The 14,259-nt window shown below is 42.7% G+C and overlaps 1 protein-coding gene across 1 annotated transcript; it reads right to left on the bottom strand.

Annotated features, from left to right (window-relative positions):
• Positions 1-2,154: 2,154 nt before the first annotated feature.
• LOC138963899 (eukaryotic elongation factor 2 kinase-like) lies at positions 2,155-6,909 on the bottom strand. Its single transcript, XM_070335752.1, has 3 exons — positions 6,603-6,909; positions 5,223-5,515; positions 2,155-4,797 (listed from the first exon to the last, which is right to left on the bottom strand). The coding sequence occupies exons 1-3, from the start codon at positions 6,730-6,732 to the stop codon at positions 4,354-4,356; spliced, it is 867 nt and encodes a 288-aa protein (XP_070191853.1). The 5' UTR covers positions 6,733-6,909; the 3' UTR covers positions 2,155-4,353.
• Positions 6,910-14,259: the final 7,350 nt, after the last annotated feature.

Here is a 14,259-nt window from a genome sequence, read left to right as displayed (position 1 = left end):
TGGATGGTGTGTGATCTCATTTGTTGTGAGAATGACAGCTTTAAACTTTTTTTTAGAACCCCCGTTATAGAGGGTGTTTATAGGTTTCACTCTCTCTGTCTGTTTCTCTGTTTGTCTGTTTCTCTGTCTGCACTAAGATCTCATACGTTTATGGTCCGGTTGAGCTGAAATTTGGTGCGTTGCTTGGTCGTGGGCGCGCGACAATGATAGTACAACATTCGAGAACTGGCTTTGAGGTAAGAGCGGGTACACGATTGACACTTTTAATCCTGTATCGAGTGTCAACATTTGCATCCACTGAGCCAGTGTGTTTACAATCCTTCCATATTGCTTGACGCCTGACAAAGGTTCTAGATTTTAGCCTACCACACCTCTCTGTGGATTGATTCTATGGCGTGACAACTGTCTAGTCTCCTTATGTTTCTTGTGTACGTGTGTGTGTTTGTGTGCGAGCGTGCGTGTGTGCGTGCGTGTATGTGCGTGCGTGCGTGTGTGTGTGTGTGTGGGTATGTGCGTGCGTGTGTGTGCGTGTGTGTGTGTGTTTTGTACACGATTACTCACGCAGGAATATCTGAAGGTAAATAATGTTTGCAAGATGCCTCCATTCTCGTGCCAACAGTTACCAAAATCAAATCAAAACTCAAAATTAACCTTATTATTTCACACGGAGAAATCTGTAATCTGTAAACTACTACAGATCTGCCAAGGGATCGGAGTCTCCTGCAAACTATCACCTGCCGTGCTGGTTTTATATATAAAACGGACTTACTGTGCGTTTGATAAATATGCGTATGTGTCATTGGAAATGAGTATTTTGTACACTGCTCTAAACACACGCCTGCACACACACACACACACACACACACATACACACACACACAAAGACACACACACAAAGACACACACACAAAGACACACACACAAAGACACACCGTCACACACACACACACACATACACACACACATACATACACCCCTGATCACTACCTTCACATAAACACTAGATATTTTATTCCATAGAGATCACACATTCACTGTATACGACCATTTTGAATTAATCAAAATTATAAAACGATAGAAGGAGCTGATGACAAAATCACAAGAAGGCTGAATACATGTACGTAAACCTACGTAAATTGATTGCACATAATTTTGCAGCAAATGAAAATTGAACACAACTGGTAAAAAGAGATATCAACTTCACATAATAAGAAAAAAAGTGTGTATTTTCACTACATATATCACAATTATACGATTTAGAAGTTAAAACGAATACAGTCGACTCTAGGAAGTCATATACACAAACAAAAGTTTCAGAAATCAATCAAAAGTAGACATCCACATCACACATTCTCCTACACATATATATCACAAATCTACGATTAGAAGCGGTTACGATTAGCACTGTCTTCGACAATTTTGATTTATAAGTAATAACGCACAAAGCAGCCATAAACACTACCAACGGTTTCAGAACTCAAGACATAACAGATATACAGTACATCAAAGAGACAGAAACCACGCACACAAAACTTCACTTTATCTTGAAATGGAAGGTGCTTGTTAAACGTGTGCTACCAATTCATACTGCACTAGCGCGCGCACCAACAGAGTGAGACGGACGGACGGACGCACGGACAGATGGACGGACAAACAGATTGACAGGCACCCCCCCCCCCACCCACTCCCCCGCCACACCACCAACGCGATCACAATTTTACTGTAAATAAATCTTAACATTCATACGCATGTCTTTACATGTATACAAAACAGAATAAGGTCTAAATAAATAAGCAAAGAATAAACAGTTTTGTTAACACAGTACTTCAAAGCATAACACAATTCCACAGCAAAACAGAACTTCACAGCCCAAATAAAACCATTGCGTCATTGGAAATATATAAATAAATACACAGGAGGCAAGCTACACCGAACTTTTTTATTTCTGTTTTCACAGTTTCAGTGTCAGACGCATAAACAAATTACAGCACAAGCTTGAACACACACACACACACACACACACACACACACACACACACACACACACACACACACACACACACACAAGAACGGTGTTATATATATATATATATATGCGAGCGAATGTGTGCTGACCAATCAGCTCCATAATTATCTCTGTCAGTGTTAAAAAAAAATGTTTTTTCAAAACCACTTTACTTGAAGAACAGACAAGAAGTAACTCAAGGTCCAAACAATGAGAAAATTATGACATGTAAAGAAAAAATCGGCAGTGCTAGAAGCGATTGCTACTTAAATTCTACTTTAAAAAAAGCCATGTACCCACATCAAACCACTAAAGACTCCTTCTCTCGCGAACACGATCATATGCAGCATCCCACATCTGACCAGGCATTTACTTGCAATAAAAGTACTCTTCTTCTTGGACTCATACCGAATTAAACAGCCTGGCTGCCCCCTGTGCAGAGCGGCGAATTTTTGCTGAATAGGCGAATTCCGGAAATAATTCTGTCGGGTGTGTTGTGTGGGCTGTGAAATAGTGAATAGACCTACTCTTGCTTTAAGTGAGGCAAGCTTTCCACACGTGCTTCTTGACCACGTGTTTCAGACACACCCCTCGCCAGTGACTGGCCTATAATGTCGAGTGGGAAAGTTTGACTCACTAAAAGCAAGAGTATTCACTTTTTCAAAACCCTCTTTTTAGTGGAATTTTAAACTGTTAGTGATTGAGATGTTATTTATGTTTTAAACCGCTTGACACTGCGAGGCAATTTTCCTTAATTTTTTTTATAAGGACATTAAAATCTTTGAGTCTTTGAGTCTTGATAGTCTTGAGTCAACCCCGGCAGGATAATTTCCGAACATCGTCTATTAACTTTGCAGATTGACAGGTGATAGTTGCGAAATGGATTCAGCAAAAAATCCCAGCTTTGCACAGATGGCAGTCAGGTCGTAGATTGTTTGTGTTTGTCCGGTTAGAAGCGTGCTCCTCTCGCAGGCAAATGTCTGAGCGGATCTTCTGTGACCCACAAAACGGCTGGCATGAGAAGCAAGGGACCTTCAATTCTTAATTTGATTAGTGCACACCGGCAGGTATTCTTCAAAAGGATTTCCATCTTTGCATGATCGGTGGTTTCGCTGCAAACGCCCGATGACTCCAGAATTTTGCAGCATCAAAGGAGGCGATCGTTAATTAAACAGTTCAAAGAAAAAAGAACTTTCAGTTGCAACCTGTGCAAAACTTATGAAAGTCAGTACAAGTCCATCATTTAATGTACCTCGGTTGTACATCACCTCACGAATTTCAAGAGCACAGACCTATTGAGGACACTCGGATTTAAAGGCAAACTCCTTCTCGTGAAAACTCGTGTTTGCACACCGTCTGGCCAGGCGTTTTTTTCACAGGATAAGATATTTACCCCACTTGGTCATTTACCCCCCCAAAAAACGCGGGTTAGGGGGAAGAATTTACCCGATGCTCCCCAGCATGTCGTAAGAGGCGACTAACGGATTCTGTTTCTCCTTTTACACTTGTTAAGTGTTTCTTGTATAGAATATAGTCAATTTTTGTAAAGAGTTTAGTCAAGCAGTATGTAAGAAATGTTAAGTCCTTTGTACTGGAAACTTGCATTCTCCCAGTAAGGTCCTATATTGTACTACGTTGCAAGCCCCTGGAGCAATTTTTTGATTAGTGCTTTTGTGAACAAGAAACAATTGACAAGTGGATCTATCCCATCTCCCCCCTTTCCCCGTCGCGATATAACCTTCGTGGTTGAAAACGACGTTAAACACCAAATAAAAAAATAAAAAAATAAATAAATAAATAAATTTACCCAAAATCAACACCCTGGCCGCTTGCTGTGGTGAATTTATTTTACGAATTATTTGTTAAAAAGCCACCTGTGGCTTTCATAAAATTAATTCATCAACAATACCCACTGAGCACATGCAGGCTGTTCATTTTTAGTATGTGACCAAGAGGGTAGATGGTACTATCCCATGTAACAGCGAGGCCAGATCTGAGATGATGAACCAAACTGTTTTTACGGGAAGAAGTGTGCTTTAAAACAGTTTAAAGAGAAAAGAACTTTCAGTTGCAACCAGCGCAAAACTTATGAAAAAACAAGTCCGTCATTTAAAGTCCCTCGGTTGTCCACCATTGACCCATCTCCCGAATGTCACGAGCACAAACCTATTGACGACAATTTCACCTTTTCTGCAGAGGTGAAAAAGAGAATTCTATCTAAATTTTTCTTCAACATGAATCTGAATCTTCCATTGTATTTCAATCATGGCATGCGATTGTTGCATTTGAAGCAAAGGGATCGATGGGGGAATTCCTGTCTCACAGTTCGCAAGATCGATTAAATGATATCAAAATCGTGTCGAATCAAAAATAGGCGCGGATGGCACTTTGGGCACGTAATCAACGTGAGAATGGTAAGGCGGAATGTACATATTGCAGTTCCTCCTCGGTCGGTTGCATGGTCTGGGGTGATGAACATTGATGTCTCTCGCACACTTGATGTCCGGGACGTCAGGCCCGGCCCAGGCCGAGCAGATGTTGTTGCAGCGATGGGTGGAGAAGAACTCCATGACACCTGCCACTCCACCGTCACTCTCGCCGTACTTGCCGTCTCTGGAATGAATTGTGGGCGTGGTCAGTCGGAACCTCCGCCCCTCGGCCACGCCCTGCAGTCCACAGACAACCAATGAGCGCGTAGCATGCCACGTGTAGTGCGAGAAGGCCTGAGTGATGTCGGCCTTGGAGTGAGGGTCGATCCAGCCAACGGTGGAGTTGAACGTTTCAAAATCGCCCTGAAAATTAAAGAGGATTATTCAAAATGCGGTAAAATGATAATGTGTGTGAGTGTGTGTGTGTGTGTGTGTGTGTGTGTGTGTGTGTGTGTGTGTGTGTGTGTGTGTGTGTGTGTGTAAAGGAGAGAGTGTGTGTGTGTGTTTGTGTCCGTGTGTGTGTGTGTGTGCTTATGGGTGGGACAACGGAGAGGAGAGAGAGAGAGAGAGAGAGAGAGAGAGAGAGAGAGAGAGAGAGAGAGAGAGAGAGAGTTGTTTCCTGTACAACACAGTTAACCATCTATGTCCTCTCTATCACAGATCTACTTCTCGACATCTTGAAGCCGAGAAAAGATGCCTACAGTTTACGATTGACAACCCAGGTGCGTTAAAAAAAAAAAGAACAACAAGAACAAATCCATTGTCTTAAATACTAGAATAAAACCCACCTCCAAGAAATCTTCGATCACCACCATCTCCTCTTTCTTCAAGTACTTGTCATGTTTTTTGAAGATTCGGATGAGAGGCGTGAAGTCCGACACCGTCGACAGTTCTGCCACCTTAGGCCATAGAAAGGAAATGACGCGAGCGTTGACGAGTACGTTGAATGACGTAGCCAGCGCAGTCGCTCGACGCACCACTTCCTGTACAGGTTCCCAGTCTTCCGGTGAACCGAAGCGGTCCAGTTTTGCCTTGACCACGCACAATTGTGCGCGCTGAGGGCCTCGTCCGTTCATAATACCTGCAACATAATGAGGTGAACTGAGCTAAAATATATCTACTTTTCACTCATTTTCGGATAACATTACAACAACTTTCAAACTTTCTTGTAACCGAGTACCGGAAGCACACCAATCACGTTTGAAGGCAATGCCAGTCAAACCGGGTAGAGAATTTTAGAGCTAACTGAACAGCCCTACATTAACTGCGATCGGTACGCATAGGTTATTACCAAGAGCATAAAAGGAGACAGCAGAAGCCAGACCGCATCCCAAACAAAACTGTACAATGGACAAGTGTCGAGCCGGCGAGTTAGAAGAAACGTCGAGCCCGCGCTCTTCGCCGGCAGAGACTGCTGTGAAGGGAGACTACTGCGTCCCCCTAGCTGTCACATTGAGGAGGCGTGCTTCTAGTCCTACGATCTCGGACATTTCGCACAAATGGCAATTTATTAGGAAGAAGTGATATGCGTCAATTTCACTTTACGATCTTGCAAGGAGACAATTGGCAAAGGTTGTGTACTCTGACAGAAGACCGGGACGACAAAGAGCAAGGTTCACACTGACGAACACAGTGCACAACCAAGTTCAGTGTAAATCCCAAAGATCCAGGCAGACAACCAACCACCAAAGAAGAATGTTCTGTGTAAAATACCCGGTACCCACCGCCAGAGAAACTATGGCGTCTACCGCTTTGAGACTACTTTTAGACGGATCCTACATCATACGTTATGAGGAGCACCTATCTCATCAGCATTCTTGATTCAGCAAAAGATCAGTTCTGGACTTTCTTCAAAAGAACAGGTGTTTGTCAGTCACATTAGCCCTCCCTCCATTTTTCTCCCAAAGCTGACACTGACAGAGAATGGAACTCGTGAAACACATAGTGACATACACACACAGTGACACACACATACAGTGACACACACATACAGTGACACACACATACAGTGACACACACACACACACACACACACACACGCACACACACACACACACAGTTACACACACACACACACACACACACAGTGGCACACACACACACACACACACACACACACATCCCCATTCCCGTTATTTAAGCAACACACGACACAAGGCGAACATTACCTTTGTACACAGCTCTGTCTTTCCCCTCGTGGAAGGGGTACAGTTCAAAGGAGGCGCTGTACTCCCACCCAAAAGCATCAGGACTGGACATGAGAGTTGTGTTGTCTCTTTCTAGTCCCAGAATCTTCATGGTCACTGCTAGGCGTCTGTCCGGCCTGGTATTCAGCTCAGCGACCTACACCAAAGGTCAACTCTGCAAGGAAACAGATATGAGACGAAGTAAGAAAGGTGATGAATAGAAACAATGGATCATGTTTTTTCTTATGAAGCGTGTCGCCGGTGAAAATAAATCCACTTCAGATTACAGTTTCTGGTTCCGTTCCACATAAAGAAGTATGTGTTTTCAGCCAACATAGCCTTCATATAATTTTCTTGACAATGTACACGTATTCTTTGCAAATTAACGGTACATCCAGATTCCCCCAAAGGTTCTGATAAGAGTGAGATGTATGGGAAAAGTGTGTGTGTGTGTGTGTGTGTGTGTGTGTGTGTGTGTGTGTGTGTGTGTGTGTGTGTGAAAGAGAGAGAGAGACGCTTTGACACTTTATTGTCATTAGCTAATAAAAGCCTTATAGACAAGGTAAAACAACAATTTCTGCATCATTCATAAAAGAGGTAAAAGGACGAATGAACAAAACATTAATAACAACAAAAACATAGCAAACTAGTTTATGAGTACGAACAAACAAACACAGCGACACGAAAGCCATAGGTAAACAAAAATATCTAAGACTAAGGGTAAAAAGCAATGTATAGTATGTACACACAAAGGAAAATACTGATCCAACAGTTAACACACACTCATAAAACCAATCAAATCTTATCTACAGACCACAAATATTTAAAACCAATAAACCACTAGTCGGCGTTACCCTCGCGTGACTAGTAGGGGAACATGTCTAAATACATATCTATACAAAAACAACAATGGCTGCAGACGAACAAACACACACACATACACACACACACACACACACACACACACACACACACACACACTCACACATATGCGCTTATATAGACTACACCCGCACACGTGTAAATCCACGCGTATACATGTACACGCAACCCGATTTAAATGAGAAGACCATCCAGTCCAACATTTGCGTACGTGAAAGAGAGAGAGAGAGAGAGAGAGAGAGAGAGAGAGAGAGAGAGAGAGAGAGAGAGAGAGAGAGAGAGAGAGAGAGAGAGAGAGAGAGAGAGAGAGAGAGAGAGACACAATAGCGCTATGGCGTAGCAATAATAGATCCAATGTTTAGAATTGTTTGAATCTAATGTTTCTGCATGCAATGGAAGTGCCGAATGTCCGTCACGCTTTGGATGTGGAACTTCAGTGTCTCACACGCTTAGGTTCAGCCTGGCATTTCAATTCCTGTTTGTGGTACACGATGTACATGTAATATAATGGTTTTCTTGTGCATGTTTATGCAATAATTGAACAATTGAAGTGACCAGCACCATTCAGTCATTTTACGGAGATCACGTTTGTTAGTTATGACGTACGGGTAGGGTGCTGTAGGCTATTTACTAGTGTGATGATCTGAAACTTACTATAAGGTAACATCTTCACCCTTTGTTAAACTGCACAGTATCACGGCTTCACAGTCAATGAGCAGTATAGATCTAATGTTTGTGTTAATCGAAGTTGACGTTTTCTGGAATTAAGTTTGTGTCTCATTTTCCTTCCTTATTTGATAAACAGATTCTTCAACATGAAAGATTCGTTGTAATCCAGCAACGCGCTAAACTGATCATTCATGCACCGATGAGGTTCGGCGAAGATAGAACTCGAGGTAGTATTGAAAACCATGTGTGTTTCAGACACTAAATTTCTACAATAAATCCTCAAACTGATACAAAAGTTCGTGTTTTCACCAAGAAACATCAACAGTGTGTTTCCAAGCCACCATGTTTGAAAACTTCAAGGGAAAGCACTCTATGGAATCCAGGGACGGTACTGAGTTTGCTGCCGCAAAACACTTCATAAAATTAGATCGGTGACGCGAACTCGAGATTGATTAGATAACCTGGAACGGCTGAAAATGAGGATATATAGGCCTACTCAAGTACATGACGATAAAGTCTGATGACTCAAGAACTTTCAGCTCGATAATTGTAAACTAATTATGCACCAGTGTGTTGATTCTAAGCTCCTTGATTTAGGGTATTGCGAGATTTTGAGATTTTGAGATAAGTTTTGCCTACCAACCACCCCGAGTACGCTCATTTCAGGGTGGTGGTGAACAGGAAAAAACACGAATACACACAACTTTATTTTCTAATTCTTGCAGACGTCGTTGTAGTTCAAAATGAAAGTCTTCTATTCCGAAAATGTCCAGGGCTAAAGAACACAGTGCACAACCAAGTTCAGTGTAAATCCCAAAGATCCAGGCAGACAACCAACCACCAAAGAAGAATGTTCTGTGTAAAATACCCGGTACCCACCGCCAGCCAGAGAAACTATGGCGTCTACCGCTTTGAGACTACTCAGTCTTAGACGGGGTGTGTGTGTGTGTGTGTGTGTGTGTGTGTGTGTGTGTGTGTGTGTGTGTGTGTGTGTTGTTCACAATTGTTTCTTCTGATGTTGGGCAAGCATTTCACAAATATCATTTAAACTGTGTCGTATCAGAAGTCGTATCAGAAGGGAATCAAATCTTTATTTATGATAGTTCGGCATCATGGACAACCTATAAGGAAAGACTGAACCAAGAATCTCGCAACACAGACAAATTTGGTGTGTTCACCCCCCCCCCCCCCCCCCCCCAAGATTTCTTTTATTTTGGCGAGTTGAGGTTTTGAATCACCGTGGCTGAATTTGAAATCAAACTGTAGGCCTACACCGTGACGCAGCAGCGAAGACTGATCAACACATGGATTCTGAAATACACGGAATGGGGGTGGGATGGTTTGGGGGGGGGGGGGGGGGGGAATACAAGAAAAAATGCAGTAAGAATACATACCAGTGCGGCCGTGAATCTCAAGGAAGGCCCAATTAGTCCTTACGAAGATCCGTTGTTATATCAACACTTACACTCACGTCACATTTGTATTCCACTATCAAAGAAGCAACCCAAAATGGCGTAAATCCCTCCCCAAAAAAACAAAACAACAACAAACAAACAAAAAACTTTTCAACCAATACATTACAGATCAACTTTCAAAGCCGACTTGTAGCACAGAGCTACATTTACTCCCTGTACAACTGACGCAGTGAAAACACATGTAATGTTCTGTTCTTCCCACATCATAGTCAGAAGCAGAAGAACTCTTCAAACAACCAGCTAGCACATACACGATCACTTTTTACACTGACCCATGGTACATAATTATGTACATTTTCCACGCGCACAACTTAGTAGTAAAACACGAAGAAAAAAGGCAGGCCTACCAGGATTTTGTGCCGCTATCTTCCTGCATTCCGCACAGACAGTAGACTACCAGACTCAACCTCTTCTACCGTATTGAAGAAGTAAAGCCGCGCAGCTGTGATGCTATCTGTAATGTATGTAGACTGCAAGTCCAGGTAAGCCTGGATTCTTTTTCAAAAAGGGGCTGCGTACGCGACGAGGAGGAGAGAATCAGAGTAGAGGTGGGAAGAGGAGTGGGAAGGTTTGGCGAAAGGGGTACGTAGGTGGGGGACTCGAAGAAAGGGTATATAAGCTTGCCTGCGAATCGGTTTTTCCTTCAAAACCACGAAAACGTGGGTTTTTCTCCCCCACCACAGGTAAAAAGATAAGGGTCTACTGCGACCGGAGGCATTAACTTGACTCTGTGTGTGTGTGTGTGTGTGTGTGTGTGTGTGTGTTTGTGTGTGTGTGTGTGTGTGTGTGTGCGCGTGTGTTTCTGTCTGTCTGTCTGTGTCTGTTTGTCTGTGTGTCTGTGTCTGTGTGTCTGTATGCAAAATTCAAACTGGCGTAGAGGAAGAAGGAAGGTTTGCACACATTTTGCTCTCTTCAAAATCGAATTAACAGATCGCCTGCTGTGTGTACGGTGAATAGTCGGCATAATTGTGACAAGCTATAATTACAGGTAATGCTTTTTCACTCAGTCCAGTTCAGGTAAGAACTAAATGGCAACTGAAAGCGGCACGTCACACCGGCACATGACACTGAGATGATAAAGAGTGGGGAAAGTGCTCTATAACTCTTGACTAATAGGTACTAGTATTAGGCAAGAGCCAGAGCACCAAAAACACCCCCACACACCCAACAACCCCCCCGAAAAAACCCCACCAAAACAAAAACAACAACAACAACAAAACACAACAACACGCCCCCGAAACAAAACCACCACCAACAACAGCAAACACTGAACAAACTGTGAGCTAAGACCACCCGCTGCCAGTGAAAAAAAAAAGAACTGTATTGATAGCACGGTGAAATACTGATTGATCTTGAAGTAGGGCATGAACGATTAGTGCCAGTGGTCAGATTCAGTCGGTCAGGTTCGACAGTATTTCCAAAGACAAATTTGGTAGCCTATCTTTCCTGAGAAGAATGACCTGGCTCGAGAAAGAAATGAAACTGATAGTCCAGTTCCCAAAAGAAACCATGATACAGCATCCCTGAGTCTAAGAGGATGAGTCATACAGACATGCTGGCCAGCACTGAAGGCGCATCAAACACGCGAAGAGAACATCATTCAGCACAGCTGTACGTGCTGTTGGGTTTCACGTGCCCGCGGAGAATTCTCAGCTTGCAGCATCGGCACACTGTGCAGGAGGCTAAATAATCGCGTGGCTCTGTAGTGAACGCATTCTTGTTTACCCATAGAGCACTGACAGAAAACAATGCTTGGAAAAAGAAAAACACGAATGCATTTTTCCGGTTATTTCTGACATTATTTCAGTGTTACCTTTTTAGTAGAAGTTTGTCGTAGTGACATCTTTGTGTACCATTGAGTGTTGTTTCCGGCTTCTCTTGTTAGTTTGGTTAGCCGGCTTAGAGTTATGTTTCAAGCCAAACTGGGCGAAATATACACATGTTGTATTATATTAGTTACTCTGTGATCTTCCATCTAGTCATCATCATCATCATCATCATCATCATCATCATCATCATCATCATCATCATCATCATCATCATCATCATCATCATCCTCATCATCATCATCATCATCATCATCATCATCATCATCACTTTATCTTGATCATGATCATCACCATCACCATCATCATCATCATCATCATCATCATCATCATCATCATCATCATCATCATCATCATCATCATCATCATCATCATCATCATCATCATCAACAACAACATAAAGCTTAACCTGTCCAAAGGCATTGCCTGAATAAACTTGAATTAATTACGAAGACAACGCCTCTAACGCCTTCTTCCTCAAATTGTTTCCAGAAATACTTTGGAAAACATCATGTCTTTAAAGGCACAGTAAGCCTCCCGTAAACCATCACAGATACGGTCAGGCTTTTACACACAGTACAAACACCCTTTCATTTAAACACTCACCTAGGTGCCCTCCGTAAAGAGCGAACAATTTTCAAAGAATTTATTTTTGCGTGGTTTATCTTACCCCTGAGCTAACGTGAATCCGTGTGATCCAGTTTCCCTTTTTCACAATGTAGTCGTCAGTTAGTCATTTGAATGCGACTCGATACGGTGAGCTTTTATCTACAATAGCACGTTTTTATGCACGAAACAAACGGCTGTGGTTCACAAGAACTCTAGCGATGGCTTTTGACTGTTGAGAGGAACGACGATATGCATAAACGGCCGTCGTCTGCTACGACCCTTGCGTGACCCTGCTTCCGGGCTTTTCTTTTTTCAAACTTTCACAACTTCGAATTGTACTGATCTTGTCTTGATGAAAAAAGAATTCTTTTATGATTAAAGAATGTTTGTGTAAGAAGCTGTCAATCTATTACTTAGATTTTAAAAGTTAGGTCTAGCGCAAAAACGCACCACGGTCCAAAAACATTCTGATAATCATCGATCCACGGCTATGGCCAGTTTACATCGACAGAATGAGACCCGAAGGGAAGTAACTCATTTTTGACCTGAGTTCAGGATGGGTCCAAAAAGTGTTCGAGACAATCTGCAAAATTAATTCTTTGAAAATTGCTCGCTCTTTACGTAGGGCACCTAGGATGTTCCCGTTAACGTTTGGTGAGCGTTCAAATGGAAGGGTGTTTGTACTGTGTGTAAAAGCCTGACAGTATCTGTGATGGTTTACGGGAGGCTTACTGTCCGGGCGTGATTTCCGGTATTGAATATTCATAACAGCCGTCCAGCACCAAAACGAGGCGCCATTGTTGTAGACTGAGGAGCAAGTCCACGAAAATAAATTCTTTGAAAATTTCTCACGCTCGACAGAAAGCAGCCAGGATGTTCCCGTTCGGTGAGCGTTCAAATGGAAGTATGCTTGTCCTGTATGTAGACGCTCGGGGAGCTCTGTGATGGTTTACGGGAGGCTTACTGTGCCTTTAATTGTGAAACAGTACTGCGCTATCAGTTTTACTGACACACAACAATCAACAAAGTACACTGACGAGATCAAATAGTTACAATAAAGCTTTCACCACTCAGTTTGCCACCACGATAACTGATCACAATCAAAGCATTAGGACAGAGGATTGGAAATCTTGTGTAAATACAATAAACGTGCCTACCTTGCATACTTACAACGAGAGGTCTTTTAGATATTCGATCATTTACGACAAGTCGCTCGACTCACTCAACTTAGTAACATCGACAACTTAGTGTAACTACACCGATTAATAAGAGTCACCACAACACTGGACTTGTTTATCCATCTCCTAGTCTCTCACACAGGCCAATGCGGCCTGACCAGCAGCTAGCCTACAGGCTTTGCACAAGATACTGAGCGCACGTGCTTATCTCACACTGACGCGTCGAGAACACTGTGTAGTGTGGCTTGCTGGTCGATAGCACGTCAGTCCAAGAACGTTCAACGTCATCACGGTTATGATATCTATGACACAACGCACTCTAGCTGCAGACAACACTTAGCTCTTGTACTCCTGGCAGTGATGTTTACCTTAACAAACCCATTCTGGCACCGCGAGAAAAGCACGCTTGGCTAAATATTAGCACGAGCGTCCCGCTTTTCTCGGGCGCCGGATCACTTATCCATAGCAACAGCTTCTGTGAATAGAGGCTGTTGATTTTAGCAGGTGATGAAGATTAGGGATTCTCTAACACTAAGAGGTGTCTGTGCGTTGGTGGAAGAAGGGGATGGAAGGGGCGGGAAGGAGGAGATGGGGAAGATTATCGACGAACAATCCGGCTCAAAAGTATGCTTCTGCAACGTTGCTTCTTAATTAAGAGTTGCGATAGTCATAGACATGCTTCTGCTGTCTTTTATTCATTCACATCATGTCAGCTGCATGAAAATGACATCAGAATTTCCTGTCAAGAACTTGAAATCTGACGGCCATGCAGCCAACGGACTTTAATCACAAGTTGCAACTTTTGACACGGCTTAATTACTCGCAGTTGCGAAATATTTCTACTATTAGTAGTGACCTTATAAAATCTGTATTCAGGCTGTACAAGTTGTAGAACGAATTTAACATGCACTGAGAGAGAAAATACAAAACACTTTTATCGTGGGGTGCAGCCGAAACTGTCTACAACTACCGCCCAATTAAGGACCGAGCGAAAGTACAG

This window comes from Littorina saxatilis, linkage group LG1, assembly GCF_037325665.1.
Source record: "Littorina saxatilis isolate snail1 linkage group LG1, US_GU_Lsax_2.0, whole genome shotgun sequence".
NCBI classification, from domain to species: domain Eukaryota; kingdom Metazoa; phylum Mollusca; class Gastropoda; order Littorinimorpha; family Littorinidae; genus Littorina; species Littorina saxatilis.
The sequence above is the reverse complement of the archived record's forward strand: the minus strand, read 5'-3'. Positions and strand labels throughout refer to the sequence as shown.

Bases quoted from the DNA above. Each gene is read 5' to 3' on its own strand.
- LOC138963899 (XM_070335752.1), bottom strand. From the start codon at position 6,732: ATGAAGATTCTGGGACTAGAAAGAGACAACACAACTCTCATGTCCAGT. The intron at 5,516-6,602 runs GTAATGTTCGCC...ATTATGTTGCAG, and splicing joins AGACAGAGCTGTGTACAAAG to GTATTATGAACGGACGAGGC. The intron at 4,798-5,222 runs GTGGGTTTTATT...TTTAATTTTCAG, and splicing joins TGATCGAAGATTTCTTGGAG to GGCGATTTTGAAACGTTCAA.